Below are 22,285 nucleotides of genomic sequence, written 5' to 3'. Positions count from 1 at the left end.
GTGAAATGCTAAAACTTTGGGACATCTATTTATAACTTTAATCACAGCAAGTGCTATTTTTTGGCAAATTTTATTTCACACAATAATGCCCAAATTCTGGAATTAAAACTGCACAAAAAACTTTGAAATGAACAAAGAATAAGTATTTGAACATTGTATTTTTTTTTATAGAGATTTTCTTTTACAATTGACCTTAAATGAATTTTTGTGCCTAATAATGATTAGTGGTTTACATATTTCTTCAGTTGATGTTGTGTGTGTGCGTGTTGATGAACTGCATCAACAGCTCTATATTAAGTTTAAGTAATTATATATTACTATATTAATTATATATTGCTATATTAAGGAATTATAAGTGTGTGGCCTAGATCAGCCTGTGTTGCCAAAAAAGACAGATCACAAAAGGACATTGTTTTTTTTTCTGTTTATTTCACACTCAATGGATGGGCAGACAGTTGATGTTCATTTTGTCACAGATTTCATAAAGAAAGCACCGAAAACATCAGCAAACTCAGCAAACTAGCCATCCAATAAAAGTATTTAGAAGCAATAATAAAGACCATATCCCCTCAGAATTAGTAGTTTCAGAAAGAGTTCACCACAATTGTATGAGAATAAATGCGATTTGGTTTGGAATCCAGACCAAATGTTTCAGTCCGGATGGAGGACACATTCACTCGTCTTTCATATCCACGGCACAAACGTAGTACTGAGCAATGTCGCAGTCAGAAGCGATGACTTCAACTCCTGGAATGAAACAAAAACAAAAAAATCATTTGTCATAAATATGCATGATGGAAATGATTCTATTCTCCTTCGTGAAAATATTACCGTCAGTCTCGGCACAATTGAGCTCCTCCGTGAAAGTTAACATGAACGAGCTGGCGTACTCCACATCTGATTCGTCAACCCACTGCGTGGCAGTCTGGAAGATTAACAAAAACAGAACAAAACACACACTCGGGTTTCTGCGGTATCAGCAAATCTAATTGAATCCTTGTCAAAGTTGTGACGGAAACAATACGTTTTTCTTTTCAAATTAAGAGCAAATGTATTGGAAACACTATTTGACTTAGTGCTGAATTGTTATTTATTTGCGAAACGTTGTAAGAGACATTTATGTCAAACTTTGTACGGACAAGCATCACATTTACTCCAACTGAGGCAATTCCATTACATGTATCAAAAAGTTGCAAAAAATAAAATGTTCCTTGAGATACCACTAGCAATGTATTTCTAAATTTTGCTAACTGTATGGCACAGCACTTATTTGTTTTTTCTTGATACACTGTGTAAACAGTTTGAGATCAACTTGTATCAATGTTTCACCTTCTCGTCGTTATTGCGGAGTCCGATCCACGAGTTCATGGAGCTGTTGGATGCTTTCACCAGATCAGTGACGGTGGCAAATTCCTCTTCATCGTGGATGGACGCCAGATTTCCACCGCGTTCTTGGCAGTCGCTCTAATAAGGCAAATAGCAAAATAGTCACGGCCATCAAAACATATTTTAGCATGACCTCTTTCCGGATTTCAATTCAAACTTTTTTAAAAAAATTAATCAAGCAAGGTGTGCCACAAGGTTCAATGCTTAGCCCCTTTCAGTTGTCGATCTTGATTTGCACTGTAATGCAAATTGCAATGATCGTGTGAAAATCCCTACCTCTGACTCCTTGAATGTCCGAGCTTCCTCAACTTGGAAGAAACAGCGATTGTTTAAGCTGGCCCCGCCCTCAGGGCACTCAAAGCCTGGAACACAAGAAAGTCAACATTAATATTCAACATTCAAGAGCACTGATAGCATAACACCTCGCCGCTAAACAAGACTTTTCAAACAGTCTTTAAAAATTCAACTACGTAAAAGCCAAGACAATGGAAACATGAAATTATAAACATGTTAAAAGTCATAAACATGCTTATCATGCAAGCATGAATGCGTCTCGGGTACCTACTTGGCTCTTCCGTTTCCACTGCCTCGGTCCACTGTAAAGAACAAGAACATTGTTCACTTTGTGTAGGGCTGCGGGATTGTGTTCAGGTTTGTTTGGAATATTTAAGAATGAATTTACCATTGAATCTGATTTTAATTCTGTCCGGTGTTTAAACAATTTAAGAAGGAAACATCACAGTTACATTTAAATGTCCTGAGATTAAGCAATTCGATGAGACATATATAGGTACCATACATTTCCGACTATAAGCCGCTACCTTTTTCTTCACGCTTTGAACCCCGCTGCTGATAGTCCAGTTTTTTATACTAGCCACCAGCGGGCAATCTCCCAGAATACAAAGGGGGACAGAAAAAGAGACTTTGGGTTTTGAGTTTGAAGTGCTATTTTACTTGACACCCGGGCGCAGTCTCCGCTAGTAAACCCAATCAGGCATGTTACTGTTATGCTGGTGCAATAATCGAACGATACAAGTGTGTTGGTTTTTATGATGAACAATTATTTTCTTGATTTTGGTCAGCTAAAAAATGTGGGATCTGGCTTTAGTTATGTTTTTTCTTTGCGCTTAATTATCTTGTGTTTTTACATTTTTTGTTCATGATTTTTCATGTGCTGTTTTGTTTTTTGCAATTAGTTTTTAGTTCTTTTGCTCCCCGTATTTATTTTGAACGATCAATGATCACCTATTACGTATTGCGTTTTACTTACAGCGCCAGTCAGCAGTTGGCTGATTCCACAAACGAGCAGCAGGAATGCGGTAGAAAACGCCATCTGGGAAGCAACACACAAATACAGCAAACACAAGTTTAGTTCACAGTCACAAATAATGATTTTAAGCAAATAAAAAAAAAAAAAGAAAGAGAGAAGGTAGAGCTGTTACCTTTGCAGAGGAGAAAGGACGGATGCTGCGGACATGGAGGAGCTCCCTATTTATGTCCTGACCGCCACGTCATGTGACTCCCCAGACCAGTTCTGCCTGAAAATCGCAAAAGGCACTCAAAACACCAAAAAATGTTGCCAAACATATCCGGAGGCAAAAAAAATGCAGCTGCAAATTCTTTTGTTTTATCTCTAAACCTGACTTGCAACATAACTCCCAATTTCCATCCATCCATCATTCTGCTTTGTTCTCTTGAAGGAAAAGTTAATTTTCTTCTAAATGTGACCTACTGTTGTGTTGTCTGGCTGACTTAATTACTAAGACTTTTGATTAATTGAAACTTTATTTAAGTGTTGTAAATGTTGTAAATGTTAATGTTTGCTTGCAGAAAAGCGCTTTGGAAAAGGTTGGCGACCTGTAAGGCTCACCTAGCCAAATAAATAAATACTGAGTGTTACCTTGCAGTTTGATTACTGTAATTTCGCAGATTTGCATTTATGATCACACATTTCTGTTGCAGGTTCACCTTGTTATTATTCTTGCAAAGTTTCTTCATTTAAACGACTTATCAAAATATAAGAAAGCTATTTATTAAAAAAAAAAAAAACATGTCAAACTTTTACTATTCAGATTTTCATTTATTACTATATCTATTGCACATTTCCCTCACAATTTTTCCTCACATTTTTGGACCTGTTGGACCAAGCAAAAAGCATTGATTTCATGTACTCATTTAAAACAAACAAACAAAAACATATCACAAAAAACCTTTTTGTGGATTTTCAGTCATGAGTATCAATTTACTGAAGGTTTACATCAATGTTTTTCGATGTATTTTTTCCTCTTTCAATCTTGGATTAGAAAAAAAAGTAGATTTTATTTTGGTATTTTTTTTAAGAACATAGAAAAGCTAAAAAAAAAAGAAGCAAAAGGCAAAAACATTTAATTTCTATTTTTATAGATGTCAATGAATGTGTCGTCACTCTATCCGCTTATTTGGTTTAATGTTGCTTTTATGTATTTATTTTTTAAGAAAAGAAACAAACAAAATTAAACAAAAGCCCCCCCCCAAAATGAAATCTAATACTGCAGGTTTACCTCATTCAATTTCTTCACTTTTTTCCTCTTTCTAAGTCAGACCAAACAAATATCGTTTATGCGCGTATTTGTATTCAACAAAAAAAAAATACAATAATAAACAAAGGCAAAGAAAAAAAAACGTCAATAGCAACTGCAGAATTTTGCAGGAATTTTTGTGTTCCACATCCGCAAAACACAAGGGCACACTGTAAAAAATAAAGTGGTTCATGAGGCTTCATTTTCACGATGGCAGCAAAGTACTGTGTTTGCATAAATGATACTCCTTAACTCACTTCAACACAGTGCCTTGACAAGACTGTCAGATAATTATTTCTGTCTAAAACTCACATCAATATGGTTCATTGATGCCACAAGATGGCTCCAAAGCATTGCGTTCTGCAGCAAACACCTCAGCTCAATTCAAACAATGGCACCGACACTAAATTGCCACAAAGTGGCAGCAGTGCACTTTTGGGCCCCCCCAAAAATGTCTCAACTCACTTGAGCCTAATTCTCTGTCATGGAAATGGCAATGTCAAAGCACTATTTTGTCCAAATTTAACTCCTCAACTCAATCCACTGAAGTTCACTGATGCCACAAAATACAGTAGTGTAAAAGCACTTTTTTAAAAATTATTATTTTGCTCAAACATACATAAGGGCCTTCAAAACATTGTTAAATGCCCTATCGTGCCACCAGGTGGCGACAAAGCCTTACTGGAAAGAAATGTGGCATCTTGATGACAGAGAACTATGTTAATTGATGTGAGAAATTTCTATGCATGACAAAGGTCTGTCCCGGAGAAAAGTAGCACTTTGGCGTTATTGTTGTGGCTACGAAAGATAATAATAAAAAAAAAAATGCGCCGCATTAACGACTGAATTTTTGCTATTCATGCAGGACTGGGTTTGCAACGTGACAAAATAAATTCCCCCCCAAAATGTGGCTCTAACTTTATATGATACAATCACAACATCAATGGAACAGTCTTGCCATGTCATATGTTGTTTTTTTTGCATAGATGGACCGATGCCAGAGAATTTTTTGTTCCGGGGTTAGCTTGTACTGTACTCTTTTTAGAGGGAGTCAATTGCTCGTAGAGTTTTGCTAAAATGTTGACTCGTGCTAAATGATATCACGTTGCAACCTGTAAACAAGCTAACATAACAATTTACCGGTAGTCCAAGTTCCTCGCTCAAAAATTTGCTTGATTCTGCTGTACAAGTCCCACTGTCGTAAATCGGACATGATTACTTTACTACTTCCGTGTTTGTTCGAAATACACACCTGCCTGCTAGTTGCTTCTGTGATTGGCTGACACCCAAATGATGTTAACCGTAATTTCCTTCAAGCGATGAAAGCTATTTGGATATTAAATTTAAATAGCACATACAGCCTAGCTAATTGTTATTAATTTTGAAAAAAAAAACAGGTTTCTGACGTTTGTATAGTTCGAAAGGACTAAAACGCGATTGATTTAACAACTTACCTGGCAGATGGTTGCTTTTGTGATTGGCTGAAACCGCAATGCGCAAACCGGATGTTTTGCGTGATTTCCTTTATTAATGAAAGCTTTTTTGAATTGATGTTAAATTTAAACAGCGCACACAGCGTAGGTAGTCTTTTTTTGAATGAAATGTATATTTTGAACTTTTTGCTATTATAAAAGGACAAAAAAGTGATAAAGGTGCGAGGCAAATTACTTCAATGATTACAATCGATAACCACCTTTTCGTGAAATGCAAAACATTTAAAAATCTGTGGTCTATTGATAACTTTCATTTCATTGTGATATTTGTGATCAAACGTGCTCTTATTTGGCAAAATTTATTTCACAGAAGACTGCCCAAATCTTGGATTTCAATATGCAGAAAGAAAAAAAAACTCTTTAAAAACAACAAAAAGCAAGTACAATATTTGAACATTGCATTTTTTTAGATTTTCTTTTACAATTTACCTCAAATTTGTGCTTCATAATGGTTAGTGGTTTACAAATGTTCTTCTGCTGTTGTTGTGTGGATGCATGTGTTGATTGTTGATATCGTTGCTATATTTTGTTATGTACATTGTGTTTTGTTACAAATCAGTCTATTAATCCAAAAATATAGCCATAGCAGAAAAAATCTTTATTCCGAATAAATCAAGAACAGACTTACAAGAACAATCGCACTCTGTGAAACTATATTTTATTCTTTATTGATTTGATTTATTGTTCATAATGGACCAATCGGAGAAGCACTCCCAATTTTGTTGTGTGCCAACTGTACAATGACAGTAAAGGCACTCAATTCTATTCTATTTTATGTGTGTGTCCTCGACCAGCCCGTACAACCGAAAAACACAGATCAAACAAAAAGATTTTGTTTTTCTTTCTTTTTATTTCACACTCGATGGATGGGCAGACAGTTGATGTTCATTTTGTCCCAGATTTCAAGAAGATAGCACCAAAAACATCCGTGCGATTATTCAGTAAAACTAGCGATCTAATAATAGTGTTTAGAAGCAATTATAAAGACCATTTTCCCTCAGAATTAGCAATTTCGTAAAGAGTTCACCGTAATTATATGAGAATAAAGGTGATTTGGTTTGGAGTCCAAAGCAAATGTTGAGGTACGGCCATGACGCTAGACTTTGAATGGAGGACACATTCACTCGTCTTTCATATCCACGGCACAAACGTAGTACTGAGCAGTGTCGCAGTCAGAAGCCATGACTTCAACTCCTGGAATGAAACAAAAACAAAAAAGCATTTGTCACAAATATGCATGATGGAAATGATTCTCTTCTCCTTCGTGAAAACATTACCGTCAGTCTCGGCACAATTGAGCTCCTCTGTGAAAGTCAACATGAACGAGCTGGCGTACTCCACATCTGATTCGTCAACCCACTGCGTGGCAGTCTGGACGAGAAAAAAACACACACTCAGGTTTCTGCGGTATCAGCAAATCTAATTGAATCCTTTTCAAAGCTGTGACGGAAACTACGTTTTTCTTTTCAAATTAAGAGCAAATCTATTGGAAACATACTTCACTTATTGCTGACTTGTTACTTATTTGCAAAATGTTGTAAGAGACATTTACGTCAAACTTTGTAAGAAAAAACATCACATTTACTCCAAGTGAGGCAATGGCTTACAAGCAATGTTAATATGACTTGAATCGGACTCCTAATAATTCTGCATTTGAGCTAGCTTTGCATAGAAAACCAAAGGGAAACTATTGAGAAGATATGAAATATATAAATAATTTAAAGGTGTAAATAGGACAAGTTAAGATTGTATTTCAAGTATAAAAAATTTGCAAAAAAAAAGGTTTTGCAGTTCTATATTTTGCTAACTGTATGGCACAGCACTCTATTTGTTTTTTCTTGATACACTGTGTAAACAGTTTGAGATCAACTTGTATCAATGTTTCACCTTCTCGTCGTTATTGCGGAGTCCGATCCACGAGTTCATGGAGCTGTTGGAAGCTTTAACCAGATCATTGACGGCGGTAAATTCCTCCTCATCGTGGATGGACGCCAGATTTCCACCGCGCTCCTGGCAGTCGCTCTAATAGGACAAATAACAAAACGTCAACAATAGTCACGGGCATCAAAACATATTTTACCATGATCTTTTTTTCTGATTTCTATTCAAACTTTTTAAATAATATATCAAGCAAGGTGTGCCACAAGGTTCCATGCTAAGCCCCTTTCAGTTCTCGTTCTCGATTTGCACTGTATATTCCAATGATCGTGTGAAAATCCCTACCTCTGACTCCTTGAATGTCCGAGCTTCCTCAACCTGGAAGAAACAGCGATTGTTTAAGGAAGCCCCGCCCTCAGGGCACTCAAAGCCTGGAACACAAGAAAGTCAACATTAATAATAATAATTCATTAATAATTCAACATTCAAGAGTATTGATAGCATAACAGCTCGCCGCTAAGCAAGACTTTTAAAACAGAGTCTTTATAAATTCAGCTAAGCATAAGTCAAGTCAATGGAAGCGTGAAATTATTAACATGTTAAAAATCATAAGGATGTTTATCATGCAAGCGTGAATGCGTCACGGGTACCTACTTGGCTCTTCCGTTTCCACTGCTTCGGTCCACTGTAAAGAACAAGAGCATGGTTCACTTTGTGTAGGGCTACAGATTGTGTTCAACCTTTTTTGGAATATTCAAGAATTGATTTACAATTGAATCTGATTCGAATTCTGTCCAGTGTTTAATTTAAGAGGAAAACATCACAGTTGCATATAAATGTCCTGAATGTTAACTGAGATTAAGCAATACAATGATATATATATACAGGTACCATAAATTTCACACTATAAGCCTGTACTTTTTTCCTCACTCTTTGAACTCTGCTGCTTATAGTCCAGTTTTTTGACCGGCCACCAGGGGGCAATCTCCCAAAAAGGGAGACAGAAGAGACGCTATGGGTTTTGATTTTGAACTGCCGTTTTACTCGCCACCAGTCTCCACAAGTAATCCCAATCAGCCATGTTACTGTTGTATTGTAGCGATATTCTAGCATCCCAAGTGTGTTGGTGTTATGTTGAAAAATTACTGTAATTTTCGATTTGTGTTTTGTGTTATGTTTTTGTAAGTTGTTTCCTCATGACGTTTGATTTGCCCTTTTGTCTTTTGTAATTAGTCTTTGGTGGGCGATTTTCTTTTGCTCCCCGCTATTATTTTGAACTATCGATGATGATCACCTATTACGTATTGGGTATTACTTACAGCGCCAGTCAGCAGTTGGCTGATTCCACAAACGAGCAGCAGGAATGCGGTAGAAAACGCCATCTGGGAAGCAACACACAAATACAGCAAACACAAGTTTAGTTCACAGTCACAAATAATGATTTTAAGCAAATAAAAAAAAAAAAAGAAAGAGAGAAGGTAGAGCTGTTACCTTTGCAGAGGAGAAAGGACGGATGCTGCGGACATGGAGGAGCTCCCTATTTATGTCCTGACCGCCACGTCATGTGACTCCCCAGACCAGTTCTGCCTGAAAATCGCAAAAGGCACTCAAAACACCAAAAAATGTTGCCAAACATATCCGGAGGCAAAAAAAATGCAGCTGCAAATTCTTTTGTTTTATCTCTAAACCTGACCCGCAACATAACTCCCAATTTCCATCCATCCATCATTCTGCTTTGTTGTCTTGAAGGAAAAGTTCATTTTGCTCTGATTTTGGCATATAACAGCATTTTGTCTGGCTAACTTAGCTGGATATACCTTTGGCCCCTTTAAAATTTGATTCAAGTGTTGGAAATATTTTATAGTTGTTCATTTTTGCTTGCGAAAAAGCGCTTTAGAAAAGGACGGTGGCCTATTAGGGTCTCCTCAAAAAATAAATAAATAAATACTCTGCAGCATTACCTTGCTACATCGCAATTTATTCTTGTAATGTTCCTGTGAACTCATTTTTATTTTGCAGGTTTACTTTGCTATTTCCTATTTCCTTGCAATGTTTTTTCCTTTGAAGTCCCATTTGTCAAAAAACAATATTTATTCAAAAAAAAAAAATCAAACTTTATTATTTAGATTTTCATTTATGACCAATTCTATTGCAGATTTACTTCACTATTTTTCTTGTAAATTTTGCTGCTATGGGACCAAGCAAAAAAAATGTATTTGATGTTTTCATTTTTTTAACAAAAGAAACAAAGTAAAAAAAGGTTTGGAAAAAAAATCATTTTTTTTTTCATGACCATAACTTTACTGCAAGTTTACATCACGATTTATCTTGATATTTTTTCTCCCTCTAAGTCAGACCAGAAAAAAAATATTGATTGAATGATTTTTTTGAACAAAATAAACAAGCTAAATAAGAAACCAAAAAAAGTTACATCTTTATTTTGCAGATATCAATTACTGTGTCTGCACCCTATCTTCGAAGTTGGACTAGACTAAAAACTAAAAAAGGACCAAAGGGGGAAAAAAAATTAACAAGCCTTTGTTGCAGGTTTATTTCATTATTTTTCCTGCAATGTTCTGCCTTTCAAGTAGGACTCGTCAAAATATAATGACTTATCACAAACAATTCGACCTTAACTATATAGACTTTTATTTTTGACCATCTCTATTGCACATTTCCCCTCACAATTTGACTTAACATTCGTGAGCTCAAATTGTGCAACACTGTTCTTCCCTTTGGGGCAAATGCCTTTTTCAGAACAGGTTTGACACTTTATGTTGAGTATTGTGTTGTTGTGGACAAATATTTATTCATAATTAAATTAGGATTTAATGTTGTGCACAGATCTCTACTGTAATCCCATAAAAGGACGCTTTACGTTGAATATTTTTCAGTGGACAAGTATTTATTTATAATGATTTCTTTTTGAGAGCAAATCTGCAACTTTGTGAAGTGTTAACTCACTTGAACACAGTGCCTTGACAACAAGACTGACAAAGAATTATTCGTGTCAAAAACTCACAACTCATATCAATATGCTACAAGATGGCTTCAAATCACTGTTTTCTTCGAAATGAAACACCTCAGTTTAATTCAAACACTAAATTGCCATAAAGTGGCAACAGTACCCCCCCCCCAAAAAAAACCTCACTTCAACCTAATCCAATGACATTTGAATGTCAATTCATGGCAAAGTTCTTTTGTGTCCGAATTCAACTCCTTAAATCAACCCAAAAATAGTGTGAAAGCTCGTTTTATTTAAATTTCACCCAAACATACAGAAGAGCCTTTAAAACATTGTGAAATGCCCTATCATGCCACACGGGGGCGACAAAGCCTTATTGGAATTATGCGGCATCTTGAAGCCAGGGAACATAGTTGAATTGACGCGAGAAACTTCTTTTATCCACAGCAAAGTCAGTCCCATAGAAAAGTAGCTTTTTGGCCCTATTTTGTGGCTAGGACAGGTAATTGAAAAAAATGTGAGGCGTCAACGACTAAAATTTTGCTATTCAAAGCAGGACTGGTTTGCAACGTGACATTCAAACTAATTTTCCTCCCAAAATATGACTCTAACTTTGTATAATACAACCACAGCCTCAGTGGAAAGGTTTTTCCAGATGTATTTTTACATATCTGGACCAACGTCACATTTTGGCCCCAAAGATTTTTTTTTTTTTTTTTGATTCGGAGTTGGCTTACCCTTTTAAGTATACTCGTAGATTTTTGTAAAAACTTTGGCTCATGCTGAATGATATCACGTTGCAACGTGTAAACGAGATAACTTAGCAATTCAGTCCAAGTTCCTCGCACCAAATGTTGCTTCATTCTGTTGTACAAGTCCCACTGTCGAAAGTCGGCAATGTTTATAATTTATTTTGGTCCCTTTACTTCCGTGTTGGAAATACGCGCCTGCCTGAAGGTTGGGTCTGTGATTGGTTGAAACGTAAATGCGCTAGCCGGATGTTTAACGCAACTTTCCATTTGGTGATGCAAAATATTTGGAAGTTAAATTTAAATATTACTCACAGCATAGCAAGTTGTTTTCCATTTTTGAAATGAAATATTTTGTTGAACTTTTTACTATTAGAAAGGAATAAAAAAGGGATAGCCTTGGTAACGTACCTCTTTAATGATTGGCTCTGTGATTGGCTGAAACCGAAATTTATTACGTAACTTCCGTCTACCATGAACGCTATTTTGAATTAAAAAAATGTTAAATTTAAATTGTACAACGGCCTAGCGAGTTATTTTTAATATTTGAAATGAAATATTTTAAAAAACGTTTTGTTATTAAAAAAGACAAAAGTGATAGTTTGTGGGACAAATTACTTCAAAAATAACAATTGATCACCAACTTTGAGTGAAATTTAAAATATCTAAAATGTTGTGACATATTTTTGTAACTTTCATCACATTATGACATTTGTTTAGCATACTTGTTCTATTATTTGGCAAATTATATATTGGCCGTCAATGAATGTTTGTGCCTCACAGTGTTACTGCTTTGTGATTCCTTCTGTCGTCGTTAGTTGTGTATACGTGTGTGTGTGTGTGTGTGTGTGTTATTGTGCATGTGTGTTGATTGTTGAACCACATTAACATTGTTATATTTTGTGTTTTGTTACAAATCAGTCTATTTATACTATATTATAGTCTACAGTATAGCAATAACAGAAAAAAATCTTTAGTCTGAATAAAACCAGCACACACTGACTAAAACAACTGCAATCTGCAAAACTGTCCTTTAGTCTATAATTATTACCAATCAGAGAGGCACTCCCAATGTTGTTGTATACCAGCCAGAAAATGGCAATGAAGCTATTCTATTCTATTCTTTGTGAGTGCTCTCAACCTCTCAATTGGCAAAAAAGACAGATCGCAAAAGGATTTTCTTTTTTTTCCTTTTTATTTCACACTCGATAGATGGGCAGACAGTTGATGTTCATTTTGTCACAGATTTAGCAAATTCAAGTAGAAAGAACCAAAAACATCAGTGAGACTGGTTCACTAAGCAAAACTAGTGATCCGCTCATAGTATTTAGAAGCAATAAAAAGACCATTTTCCCTCTGAATAAGCAATTTCATAGAGTTCACCATAATTGTAAGAGAATAAATGCGATTCGGTTTGGAATCCAGACCAAATGTTGCAGTACGGCCGCAGCGCTAGCCTTCCAACGGAGGACACCTTCACTCGTCCTTCATATCTACGTAACAAACGTAGTACTGAGCAGTGTCGCAGTCAGAAGCGAGCACTTCAACTCCTGTGATGAATCAAAAACAAAAAAACATTAGTCATAAATACCAATGATGAAACAGTTGCTGTTCGTCATAAAAATATTACCATCAGTCTCGGCGCATTTGAGCTCCTCTGTGAACGTTAACTTGAATGTGCTGGCGTACTCCACATCTGACTCGTCAACCCACTGAATTTCACTCTGGAGGATTAAAATCAACAACTAATCACTCGTACGTTTCTGCAGGCGTCAGCGAATTAAATGACCGTGACTCCTTTTTAAAGCTGTGACATTGTTGTTTTCAAATTGAGAGCAAATGCATTGGAACACGATGCGACTTATTGCGAAATGTTGTATAGGAAGAGAGATCAATCACGAATCAACTGACAAATGTCAGTTTGTAATCAGCATTCTATTCAAAGCTATTCATATTAAAAGCATAATTATTAAGGGCCCTTTCCGTTCATAATTAATGAGTTGTAGTCTGAAGAAATGATAATTATGAATTTATCTGACTGTATTGCACAGCACTCTATTTGCTTTTTTTGTTTTGTTTTTTGATAAATTGTGTCAATAGTTTGAGATCAACTTGTATCTGTGTTTCACCTTCTCGTTGTCGTTGCGGAGTCCGATCCATGAGTTCATGGTGCTGTTGGATGCCTTAACCAGATCATTGACTGCAGTAAAATCCTCATCATCGTGGATGGCCGCCAGATTTGCACCGCGTTCCTGGCAGTCGCTCTAATAAGGCAAATTGCAAAATGTCAACAATGGTCACGGCCATCGAAACATATATTAGCATCACCTCTTTGCTGATTGCTATTCAAACTTTTTTTTCAATTAATTTATCAAGCAAGGTGTGCCACAAGGTTCAATGCTTACCCCCTTTCAGTTCTCATTCTCAATTTACACTGTAATGTAAATGACAATGATCGTGTGAAAATTGTTACCTCTGACTCCTCGAATGTCCGAGCTTCCTCGACCTGGAAGTAACAGTGATTGGTTGTGCGAATCCCGCCCTCAGGGCACTCAAAGCCTGGAACACAAGAAAGTCATTGTGCGTAATAGTCAACATTAATATTCAACATTCAAGAGTACTGATAACATAATACTTCGCCGCTAAAAAAGACTTTTAAAACAGAGTCTTTCAAAATTCAGCCGAGTACGAGTCAAGCCAATGAAAGCTTGAAATTATAAATATGTATATCATGTACGTAAGCATGAGCGCTTCCCGGGTACCTACTTGGCTCTTCCGTTTCCACCGGTGCAGTCCACTGTAAAGAAAGAGAATTATTCACTTTGTACAGGGCAACGGGTTGTGTTCAAGTTTGTTTGGAAACAGGGTGCAATAGAAATGAAAGAAATAGCCACCAGGGGCAGTCTCTCAGGAGAGTGAAAAAGACATAAGAAAAATTGATTTTTAACTAACTAGGAGGCCCTCTCCAATAGTAAACACACTCGGGTATCCTACTGTTGTGTTGTTGCAGTATTCTAACGATCCATGTTTGTGTAATGTGGATTTCAATCTGGAATCTTGAATTCAATTTTCAATCCGAAAATGTGATGGGGCCACAACTCTCATCACATTTTGTCAATGATTGATTTGATTAAGTTGGTGTATAATTTTTGTTTGCAATTTTTGATATGTGTTTTGTCTTTAGTTAATTTTTTTTTTTTTTTAGTCTGTGATGAATTTTCCTGCATTTTTCAGTTTTTGGTTCGTGATTTTTGATTAGTTGCTTTGTCTTTGGTAATTAGTTTTTGGTTTTTGGTTTTACTCACAGCACCAGTCAGCAGTTGGCTGATTCCACAAACGAGCAGCAGGAAAGCGGTAGAAAACGCCATCTGGGGAGCGTCACGCAAATTAGCAAACACAAGTTTAGTTCAGTCACAAAAAATGACTTCAAGTGAATGAAAAAATAAAAGAGAGAAGGTTGAGCTGTTACCTTTTCAGAGGAGACAGGACGGATGCTGCGGACATGGAGGAGCTCCCTATTTATGTCCTGACCACCACGTCATGTGACTCCCCAGACAAGTTCTGCCTGAAAATCGCAAAAGTCACCCAACGACAAAAAAATGTTGCCAATTATATCCAGAGGCATGTCACTGAGACCTTTGACCCATTGAAAACGTTATCAAATGCTGGAAATATTTCATAGTTGTCCATGTTTGCTGGAGAAAAAGTGCTTTAGAAAAGGACGGTGGCCTATTAGGGTCACCAAGACAAATAAATAAATACGAAGTGTTACATGGCAGATTGATAATATTGTGTGATTATTTATTTAACAAACTAAAAATATAGATTTTCATTCATGACCATACATTTTTACCTTGCTTTTTTTCTTGCAATTTTTCGGACTAGGCACATTATAAGAATTTTATTGACGAAAAAAACAGTTCTATTATAAAGATTTTCATTTATGACCATATCTATTGCTTAACATCACCATTTTTCTTGATATTTTTCCGACTTCTAAGTAGGACCACACCAAAAAAATGTTGATTTTATTTATGCATTCTTTCAAGAAAAGAAACAAACTGAAAGAAACAAAAGCAAATAGAAAAATATGATTTTATTGCACGTTGACCTCACTATTTCTCTTGATATTTTTCCGACGAGACCATTTTTCAGACGAGACAAAACATAAATATCAATTTTAAAAATAAATCTGTGAATAGATACATGTTAATATTTTTCAATGAATAAATGCACAAACAAACAATAAACACAGAAATAAAGAAAGACCAAATTTAGAGGCATACTTGAACAATATTGCAACTTTATTGGAATTGATGTTTTGTTGAATAAAATGGACGTTCTTGGGTTCAAATAAAGTGCGCAACCCTGTCCCTCACTCAGAGGCAAATGCCTGAATGACAAGAAATAATCAAGTCAATGACCATGTTGCGTCCCCCTTAAACATCTCAAAAATGACTTACAAATTCTTCAACTTGGCAAATTTCGACTTCGATTGCCAAAACGCAGAAGCGATCGACTTCTACCCGAGTGGGGGTATATTGGGGAATAATTGCTCTGTCTTGCAAATGGACACGCACTCAAAGATGCCCCTGGAACAGACGAAGGGATTCGCTGCGTCGCAACTGACAAAGTTCCATTCCATCTCTGAAAGAGAACCCGCAAGAAAACATGTTTTGGTCAATGTTGATCGAATTAAAAACGGAATCAAAAATGGAAAAAAATCCAATTTTTACCTTCGGTCGAACTCGCTGCGCAGCCTGTTGCAACTGGGCTGAAAAAAAACTCAGAGGCAAAACCGGTGTCCGAGCCATCGGTCCACTCCAAGTTGCCCTGCGAGAACGAGATTTGCAAAAAAAAATATCAAATTAGTCTTCTTTCGTTCAAGAACGCTGACGGTGATCTGAAGAAATTGCCAAACAGCGGTACCCCTACTTCCCATCGCCTCCTGGTACGAAAAATTCAAACGCCTCTGCGGCAAAAATATGGTCTCTAGTTACAAAATCAATCAATCAATCAAGATAATAAGAATGAAAAATATAATATAATAATAATATAATGTAAAAAATAATTATAATATCTTTATACGTACATATATAAATGTATATGTATTATATATAACTTAAAAATAAAAATATTTATATGTATGTATATACATATATAATACATTAATATGAGTTATATATAACCGAAAAAAAAAAAAAAAATATATATATATATATATATATATATATATATTATATATAAAATAATAGTAATAATGAGACATGAGACACCATATTACAAATGTATATGTATTGTATATATATATATATATATATATATATATATATATATATATATATATATATATATATATGTATTGTATATGTATATGTATTATATTAACATGTATGATGGATAATCATTAAAAATAGAATGATAAGACACCATAATACAAATACAATTGTTGCTCGGAATGGCTATTTACATGTAAAATGAGGCTCTACTAATGCAAAGTTCATGATTCGAAATGACTTCTGGAAAATTAATTTCGTAAGTAATAAAAAAAAAAAGTACAACTTTGTTATAATTAACATTGAAGACCGTTTTTTGTTTTCGAAATATCTTGATGTGCTTGTAGTGTTAATGGCAGACAATAATACATAGGAATACAATATTTTACATGATATTTATCTTAGGTTAACTTGAATCTGCTGTTTTTTTTCCAAAACCAGATTTGTTAACATTAGCCTTTTAGCCATTCAAAATTTTGATGGAGCTACGGAATTTCCGCGTCCTTTTTACATTGTTTACTTGCGGCACTTAGGCACAATTCAGGTTTTCGCAATATGGACTTTTGATTTTTGATAAACAAAACTTTGCTGCGTTACCACAGAAAAAGGAAAGAACATTTTCACAAAGTGGACGTGTTCTCAAGAAATTCCATAAGAACGTCCAGTTTCGGATCGACCTGTCCCACGGGTTCACATTGTTGTGTGGCAATTTCTGGAGTGGACGCGACACCTTTGACCTATTGGCCAAGCGCAAGAGGGGCCATTTACTTCCATTTCCAGAGAATTTGCCTCCGGCCAGCAGATTAAGAAAAGCTACGCCAATCGCCGTGCTCCGCCGTCAATAGCGCCGTCTAGCATAGCGTATTTTCCGCACTATAAGGCGCACCCATGACTGTCCACGAATCCTCTTTATTCTCAATTTCTGATGGTCAAATAATAAAGTTTGATTGACTTATCTGTTGTTTTGTTGAGATTCCCTTTAGCGCGGCTCCATCTAGTGGACGCATAAGGCAACCCCAGCCACTACTGGAGCTTCTATTCTGTGCGCCTTATATGTGAAAACTGTTTTAGAAGAGGCCATTCGTTGGAGTTGCGTCTGGTAGCGCGGAAAATACAGTAAATTAATCGCTAGCTAGCTAGCATGTGCCTCATGTCGGTTGGAGAATCGAATAATTTTTAAAGGGCTGTTGAATAGACGCAAATGATGCTGACAGCCTGACGTGAACGCTGTTCCTACTGATCACTTTTTAACAAAGCAGGCTGTTTCACCTGGCAAAATCCATTCGGTGGGTCTATGCGTCGTCTCAAGGACCAAAATTTATGGGGAGAGGTACGTTTAAAGGGAAAATAATGGGTTTTTGATTGTTTTGGAGTAATTTTCCTCCACATCATTCTGATAGTATTTTTATTTATTTTTTTTTTATGGCAAGGGATGGCCCAGTCCGGCTAGCGTGATATCCAAGTGTCACTTTGACATGTTATCGCCATCGGGGTGAAATTTCAGCTCCCTATCGTTCGATATTTTCTTTCGATGTGAAATTCTTTGGCAGTAAAGATGAAAGGATTGGATAAAATACCACACAAAAAGAAAAAAAAATGCCATCATCAAACGTGAAAGAATACATCCCAGATCAGATGGCCTACAGAAAAAAAAGCAAGAACATTTGAAATCCCGTCACGGTTGTCCAGTTTCGAATCAACCCGTCGCGCAAGTCCGCCCGGTTGTGTGGCATCTTCTCAAATGGAAAAGCACCCAGCGTCCAAACAACCAAAGGGTCACTCGAAGAGAATTTCCTTTGGGCTTACAGAGTAATAAAGACTCGGGCGTTTGCTTGTGCAACAAACATTCCCAGTTCGCAGTGGGAATACCCCTGAAAATCAATCATGGTGTCAGCGCTGTTACCAGACGCTACTCCCAGACTTCAACCCGCAACTTATTAAAGAAAATCATGTTCAGGACGCTTCTCATGAAACATGGACTTTGTTATGTTTTGAGGGTCAGTTTCGCTTTTATCGGCAAAAAGCCACTTGGAGGAGAGTGGCAAGAACGCCACCACGCAAAAAACTACAAACGCAGCGACTCCGCAGTCATCGTAAAGATTGCACGTCTTTCAACGTCAGGGGGGATTTTGTGGTCGAAAGCTACAAAAAAAAAAAACAATAAACGAAAGGTTTTTGTCTCCTCAAAGACGAAGAGGGATTTTTGAAAGACCTGCTTTGGTTCTGCTCTCGCTTCATTTTCCATGCGCAAATCAAAATGACAATGCTAACATGCGCTAAACAAAATCTGCACACATGCGATGAATAGCCATCGGCTTGTTGGATTTCCACACCGACATGACGCGTATGATGTTGTTTTGACGATTTCTTCGTGCTTTTTTGAGGCTGTGCGCCAAGCCTCGTGGGAAATGTAGTCTTCTGTCACTCAAAAGACTACCGCCACAAAACCTAGTTAGTAAGTTAGCAAAGTAAGTGTCGCTTGGCTCAAAATGGCCTCTTATGAAAACGTTTCACCTCGGGATCGAAGTTGAAGAGTCCAATCCAGAATCCGGTGGCATCGAGGGCGAATTTGGAGAGCTCGATGATCACGGCCTGTTCCAATTCACTCTGAATGGACGCTAGATTGCCACCAAGAAAGTTGCATTGCTCCTGATTGGGTGAATCACACAAGAGTTCAAAGGTTATTTGGAGCACTGTCCCGAGGTGCCGGTGACACAAACTTAGTTTGGTTCTTGACCGTGCTTATAAAGTAACCCCCAAATGAATGCACATTCTTTTATTATGATCTCTTTTATTGAATTATATGGAACTATTATGTGAAACATTTATTGAATAATATAGAATATGAAATTTAATTTCACGTAGAAATTTGGGGCAAACAGTTTTGGTAGGAGTAAGATCAAAAGTTTTAAATTGAAATGTAGTAAATAGAAGACGAAAAAATGAGACGGCTTTTCTGTTGGAAAAAAATGTAGTAGTAATTATATACTCAACAGTTTAAGAGAACTGGTCAAAAAATGTGCTTTTCAGGTAAAACTAGAAAGAACCAGATTTTTTTTTCCCCCTGTAACTCAGAAATTTGGGGAAAAATAATAGTATCAGTATGAAAAGAACAGTTTAAAGTTGAAATGTAGAAAATAGAAGACCAAAAAAAATTAATGAATGTTTGGTTTTTCTGATGAAATAAAAAAAAACATATATATATATATATATATATATATATATATATATATATATATATATATATATATATATATATATATATATATATATATATATATATATATATATATATAGTGGTAATTATGAGTTGAACAGTTTAAATTTCTGGTAAAACAAATCCGGAATTATCAGGTAAGAGCAAGAAAAACAATTGTGATTGGAGTCAAAATGTAGAAAATAGGGGACAAAAAATACATATTTGGGCCTTTTCTGTTGAAATGAAAAAAAAAAACGTTATTGGGAATATGAACAGAACAGTTTCAATTTGGAGTGAGACAACAGGTAAAAAAAAATTGAGTATTTTCTGGAACGAACAAGAAAAATCAGCAACTTTTTTACTTGACTAAAAACCTTGACCCATTTTCAAGCGTGAAAGCGCAATAATTTCATACCTCCGCTTCATCGAACGTCACTTTTATATCTTGAAAGATGAAACAGCGATTGTTTAGCTGAGTCCACCCCGGAGGGCATCGATCGACTTCACCTAAACAAAGCCAGCACATATTTCATGCCATCAGATTTTTCTTTTTGCATAACATTTCGTCCCTCGCTACTACCTCAATCCAATCTTATTGGCGGTTCATTCGTTTGCGCGTGAATTCACCTGCTCACATTTTTCAGGCTTCCTCAGCATTAAGTTCTGAGAAGCTCTTAAACTGTCAAAACAATGACAAGCTGTCAACAAAGATTGTCAAAGTGATCTTCTCATCATGTCCTCTTCTGTCTTTTTCCTGATTCCACTCATACCTTGCTGACTTTCTCACCCTTAAGGTGTGCCATAAATACATAAGGAAGGAACCTGCGAATGGAATAAAATTGCAGATGTAGACGGATATTTATATTGAATGTTTATTTAGTCATACTTAGAGAATTATGATTTTTAGAAGACTTTTGCATCATGGGACTCCAGGTTAGATCTCACAGCAAAGTCATTGAAAAGCTTGCAAATGTCATAAGTTAGCCGCTAGCGCCACCGGGTGGTTGTGGGGCGTCTACACAAACATTTCTCTCGCATCCTGTTTGCGTGTTGCAGTTGAAAGGATTCATGCAAAAATCGGGGGAAATGCATGATAAAATATCAGGTGTTCAATAGGTACAAAAACGACAATATTTCCAATTTTGATTGGCAGTAAATGAGCCTGACATGGGCTAAATTTGACACCTGCAGGGAATACCTCTTGAACCCCCGTTTGTAAGCATTTCAAAGGGATGGAATATTGAAAGTCGACATGTTTTGCCAATCTATGCACTACTTTAGCCTCCTAGTGCCTCCTAGTCCAGAACACTTCATACAAATAGCAGAAACATCTCAGATATCAAACTTTTACCCTAATAGAGAGTGTGGTCAAAAAGGGAGGGCAGAGAGTGACATCGGGTGGGCCATGGCCACCCCTGGCCGCTAGGTAGCTATATATATATATATATATATATATATATATATATATATATATATATATATATATATATATTTTTTTTTTTTTTTTTTTCGTTTTTTTTCATCCGGTTTTAACTTTTTACAGCGTTCATACAGGTTACAGGTTAGTCTAAATTGGAAAAAAAAAGGGACTCCCCCACTTGCCTCTCAGACTCTAAAGATGATTATTATCTATAAAAGTTGTTTATTTGCCTAAAAATGTATAAAAAATGTAGAAAAAAAGTAACATGAATCAACTTTCAATAACCTTACTATTTTTTACAGCCTTTATACAGGTTACAGATTAGTCTAAAACTGAAAACCTAAAATGAAGAAGAGCTCTGGCCACGAGCGTCATCACATTATTCATAAAAGAAAAAAAAAAATCATAGCTGGCAAAAGTATTTGACATGACAAGAATGCTTGTGGTTGGCAAGGAAAAAGTTGATAAGAAAACAATATTGTGTTTGTATTTTCATCCTGTAATGAAGTGTTTAAAAAACAATCATATTGGCCAGGCCCTAAATTTAACCGCCACACATAAGGCGTCATAATTTTCAGATAATTTTTCTCACCATTGCTCTAAAATTGCAATCCTGCACTCTAGACAAAAAACCTTCTCGCCGTTGCTTGAAGGTGAACTTCAACTCGCTTTAGGAGAAACTTGACATGCTAATTAGCCTTAAAGCAAGTATGAGAAGCATACATACTTTTGAACGGCGCTAACAGGGCAGGCTGTAACGAGAAAAAACATTTTGTTTCAAATTCACAGCCTAAAAACGCTAATTTATGCTTCCTAATATTACTCATTGTGGATTTGGACTCACAGCTCCAGTGATGAGTTGGCTGACTCCGCAAACGAAGAGCAACAAGCTGGGAGGAAACGCCATCTGAGGAGCGACACATCGACCATCGCGTCGGTTTATATTTGGCGGAAATCATCATTTCAGATGAAAAAAAAAAATAGAGCGAAAAGCGGAGCCGTTACCTTGGCGGTGGAGATGCTCAATGGAGGAGACGAGGTGGAGTCTTTGCTTTATGTTGACCTTGATCCCGCATGACTCGCCGGGCAAGTTCTGACTGACACGGAAATGCATAAATCATCATGCTGCACGATTTGTAAAAAAAAAAAAAAAATATGTATACGAACCATATTTTCCACTCTAAAAGACACACCTGAATCTTCGGAAATTCTATTCCCGTGCGCTTTATTCAGCACACAACCTGCAAGTTCTTGTTTTTTGGGTAAAGTCTTTCGATTTTGACCTATGCATTCAATTATAAATGTATTTTTTACTAATTATAATTTTGATAGCAACCTTTTTGAAATTTGAATGTACATGC

The 22,285-nt window shown here is 36.3% G+C and overlaps 4 protein-coding genes across 4 annotated transcripts; all 4 read right to left on the bottom strand.

The window, feature by feature from the left end:
- Nucleotides 1-519: 519 nt before the first annotated feature.
- Nucleotides 520-5,155, bottom strand: LOC148419524 (killer cell lectin-like receptor subfamily B member 1B allele C). The gene is made up of 8 exons (XM_088424002.1): nucleotides 5,085-5,155; nucleotides 2,829-2,924; nucleotides 2,657-2,719; nucleotides 1,952-1,982; nucleotides 1,663-1,748; nucleotides 1,330-1,464; nucleotides 832-925; nucleotides 520-747 (listed from the first exon to the last, which is right to left on the bottom strand). Exons 3-8 carry the CDS (start codon nucleotides 2,717-2,719, stop codon nucleotides 674-676), a joined length of 483 nt encoding a protein of 160 aa, XP_088280128.1. The 5' UTR covers nucleotides 2,829-2,924; nucleotides 5,085-5,155; the 3' UTR covers nucleotides 520-673.
- A 1,186-nt stretch (nucleotides 5,156-6,341) lies between these two features.
- Nucleotides 6,342-11,169, bottom strand: LOC148419523 (killer cell lectin-like receptor subfamily B member 1B allele C). The gene is made up of 8 exons (XM_088423975.1): nucleotides 11,018-11,169; nucleotides 8,807-8,902; nucleotides 8,635-8,697; nucleotides 7,970-8,000; nucleotides 7,661-7,746; nucleotides 7,325-7,459; nucleotides 6,715-6,808; nucleotides 6,342-6,631 (listed from the first exon to the last, which is right to left on the bottom strand). Exons 3-8 carry the CDS (start codon nucleotides 8,695-8,697, stop codon nucleotides 6,558-6,560), a joined length of 483 nt encoding a protein of 160 aa, XP_088280101.1. The 5' UTR covers nucleotides 8,807-8,902; nucleotides 11,018-11,169; the 3' UTR covers nucleotides 6,342-6,557.
- A 1,070-nt stretch (nucleotides 11,170-12,239) lies between these two features.
- On the bottom strand, nucleotides 12,240-14,737 carry LOC148419522 (snaclec rhodocetin subunit delta-like). Its single transcript, XM_088423973.1, has 7 exons — nucleotides 14,499-14,737; nucleotides 14,335-14,397; nucleotides 13,796-13,826; nucleotides 13,503-13,588; nucleotides 13,159-13,293; nucleotides 12,660-12,753; nucleotides 12,240-12,579 (listed from the first exon to the last, which is right to left on the bottom strand). The coding sequence occupies exons 2-7, from the start codon at nucleotides 14,395-14,397 to the stop codon at nucleotides 12,506-12,508; spliced, it is 483 nt and encodes a 160-aa protein (XP_088280099.1). The 5' UTR covers nucleotides 14,499-14,737; the 3' UTR covers nucleotides 12,240-12,505.
- Nucleotides 14,738-15,370: 633 nt separating this feature from the next.
- On the bottom strand, nucleotides 15,371-22,038 carry LOC148419521 (snaclec bothroinsularin subunit beta-like). Its single transcript, XM_088422803.1, has 6 exons — nucleotides 21,930-22,038; nucleotides 21,769-21,831; nucleotides 19,920-20,011; nucleotides 18,820-18,954; nucleotides 15,766-15,862; nucleotides 15,371-15,676 (listed from the first exon to the last, which is right to left on the bottom strand). The coding sequence occupies exons 1-6, from the start codon at nucleotides 22,036-22,038 to the stop codon at nucleotides 15,552-15,554; spliced, it is 621 nt and encodes a 206-aa protein (XP_088278929.1). The 3' UTR covers nucleotides 15,371-15,551.
- Nucleotides 22,039-22,285: the final 247 nt, after the last annotated feature.

The sequence above is a fragment of the Hippichthys cyanospilos genome, chromosome 9, assembly GCF_059441005.1.
Source record: "Hippichthys cyanospilos isolate Australia breed blue-spotted pipefish chromosome 9, RoL_Hcya_1.0, whole genome shotgun sequence".
NCBI lineage: Eukaryota > Metazoa > Chordata > Actinopteri > Syngnathiformes > Syngnathidae > Hippichthys > Hippichthys cyanospilos.
Note: the sequence above shows the minus strand (reverse complement) of the source record. Positions and strands in the feature narration are given on the sequence as shown.

Coding starts and splice junctions, on each gene's coding strand:
- LOC148419524 (XM_088424002.1), bottom strand. CDS start 2,719: ATGGCGTTTTCTACCGCATTCCTGCTGCTCGTTTGTGGAATCAGCCAA. Junction 1,983..2,656: donor GCCAACTGCTGACTGGCGCT/GTAAGTAAAACG, acceptor TGTTCTTTACAG/TGGACCGAGGCAGTGGAAAC. Junction 1,465..1,662: donor GGACATTCAAGGAGTCAGAG/GTAGGGATTTTC, acceptor TTGCCTTATTAG/AGCGACTGCCAAGAACGCGG.
- LOC148419523 (XM_088423975.1), bottom strand. CDS start 8,697: ATGGCGTTTTCTACCGCATTCCTGCTGCTCGTTTGTGGAATCAGCCAA. Junction 7,747..7,969: donor AGTGGAAACGGAAGAGCCAA/GTAGGTACCCGT, acceptor CTTGTGTTCCAG/GCTTTGAGTGCCCTGAGGGC. Junction 6,809..7,324: donor TCCGCAATAACGACGAGAAG/GTGAAACATTGA, acceptor TTTCTCGTCCAG/ACTGCCACGCAGTGGGTTGA.
- LOC148419522 (XM_088423973.1), bottom strand. CDS start 14,397: ATGGCGTTTTCTACCGCTTTCCTGCTGCTCGTTTGTGGAATCAGCCAA. Junction 13,827..14,334: donor GCCAACTGCTGACTGGTGCT/GTGAGTAAAACC, acceptor CTTTCTTTACAG/TGGACTGCACCGGTGGAAAC. Junction 13,589..13,795: donor GGTGGAAACGGAAGAGCCAA/GTAGGTACCCGG, acceptor CTTGTGTTCCAG/GCTTTGAGTGCCCTGAGGGC.
- LOC148419521 (XM_088422803.1), bottom strand. CDS start 22,038: ATGCATTTCCGTGTCAGTCAGAACTTGCCCGGCGAGTCATGCGGGATC. Junction 18,955..19,919: donor TGACGTTCGATGAAGCGGAG/GTATGAAATTAT, acceptor TCACCCAATCAG/GAGCAATGCAACTTTCTTGG. Junction 15,863..18,819: donor TCTTCAACTTCGATCCCGAG/GTGAAACGTTTT, acceptor TCGTTCTCGCAG/GGCAACTTGGAGTGGACCGA.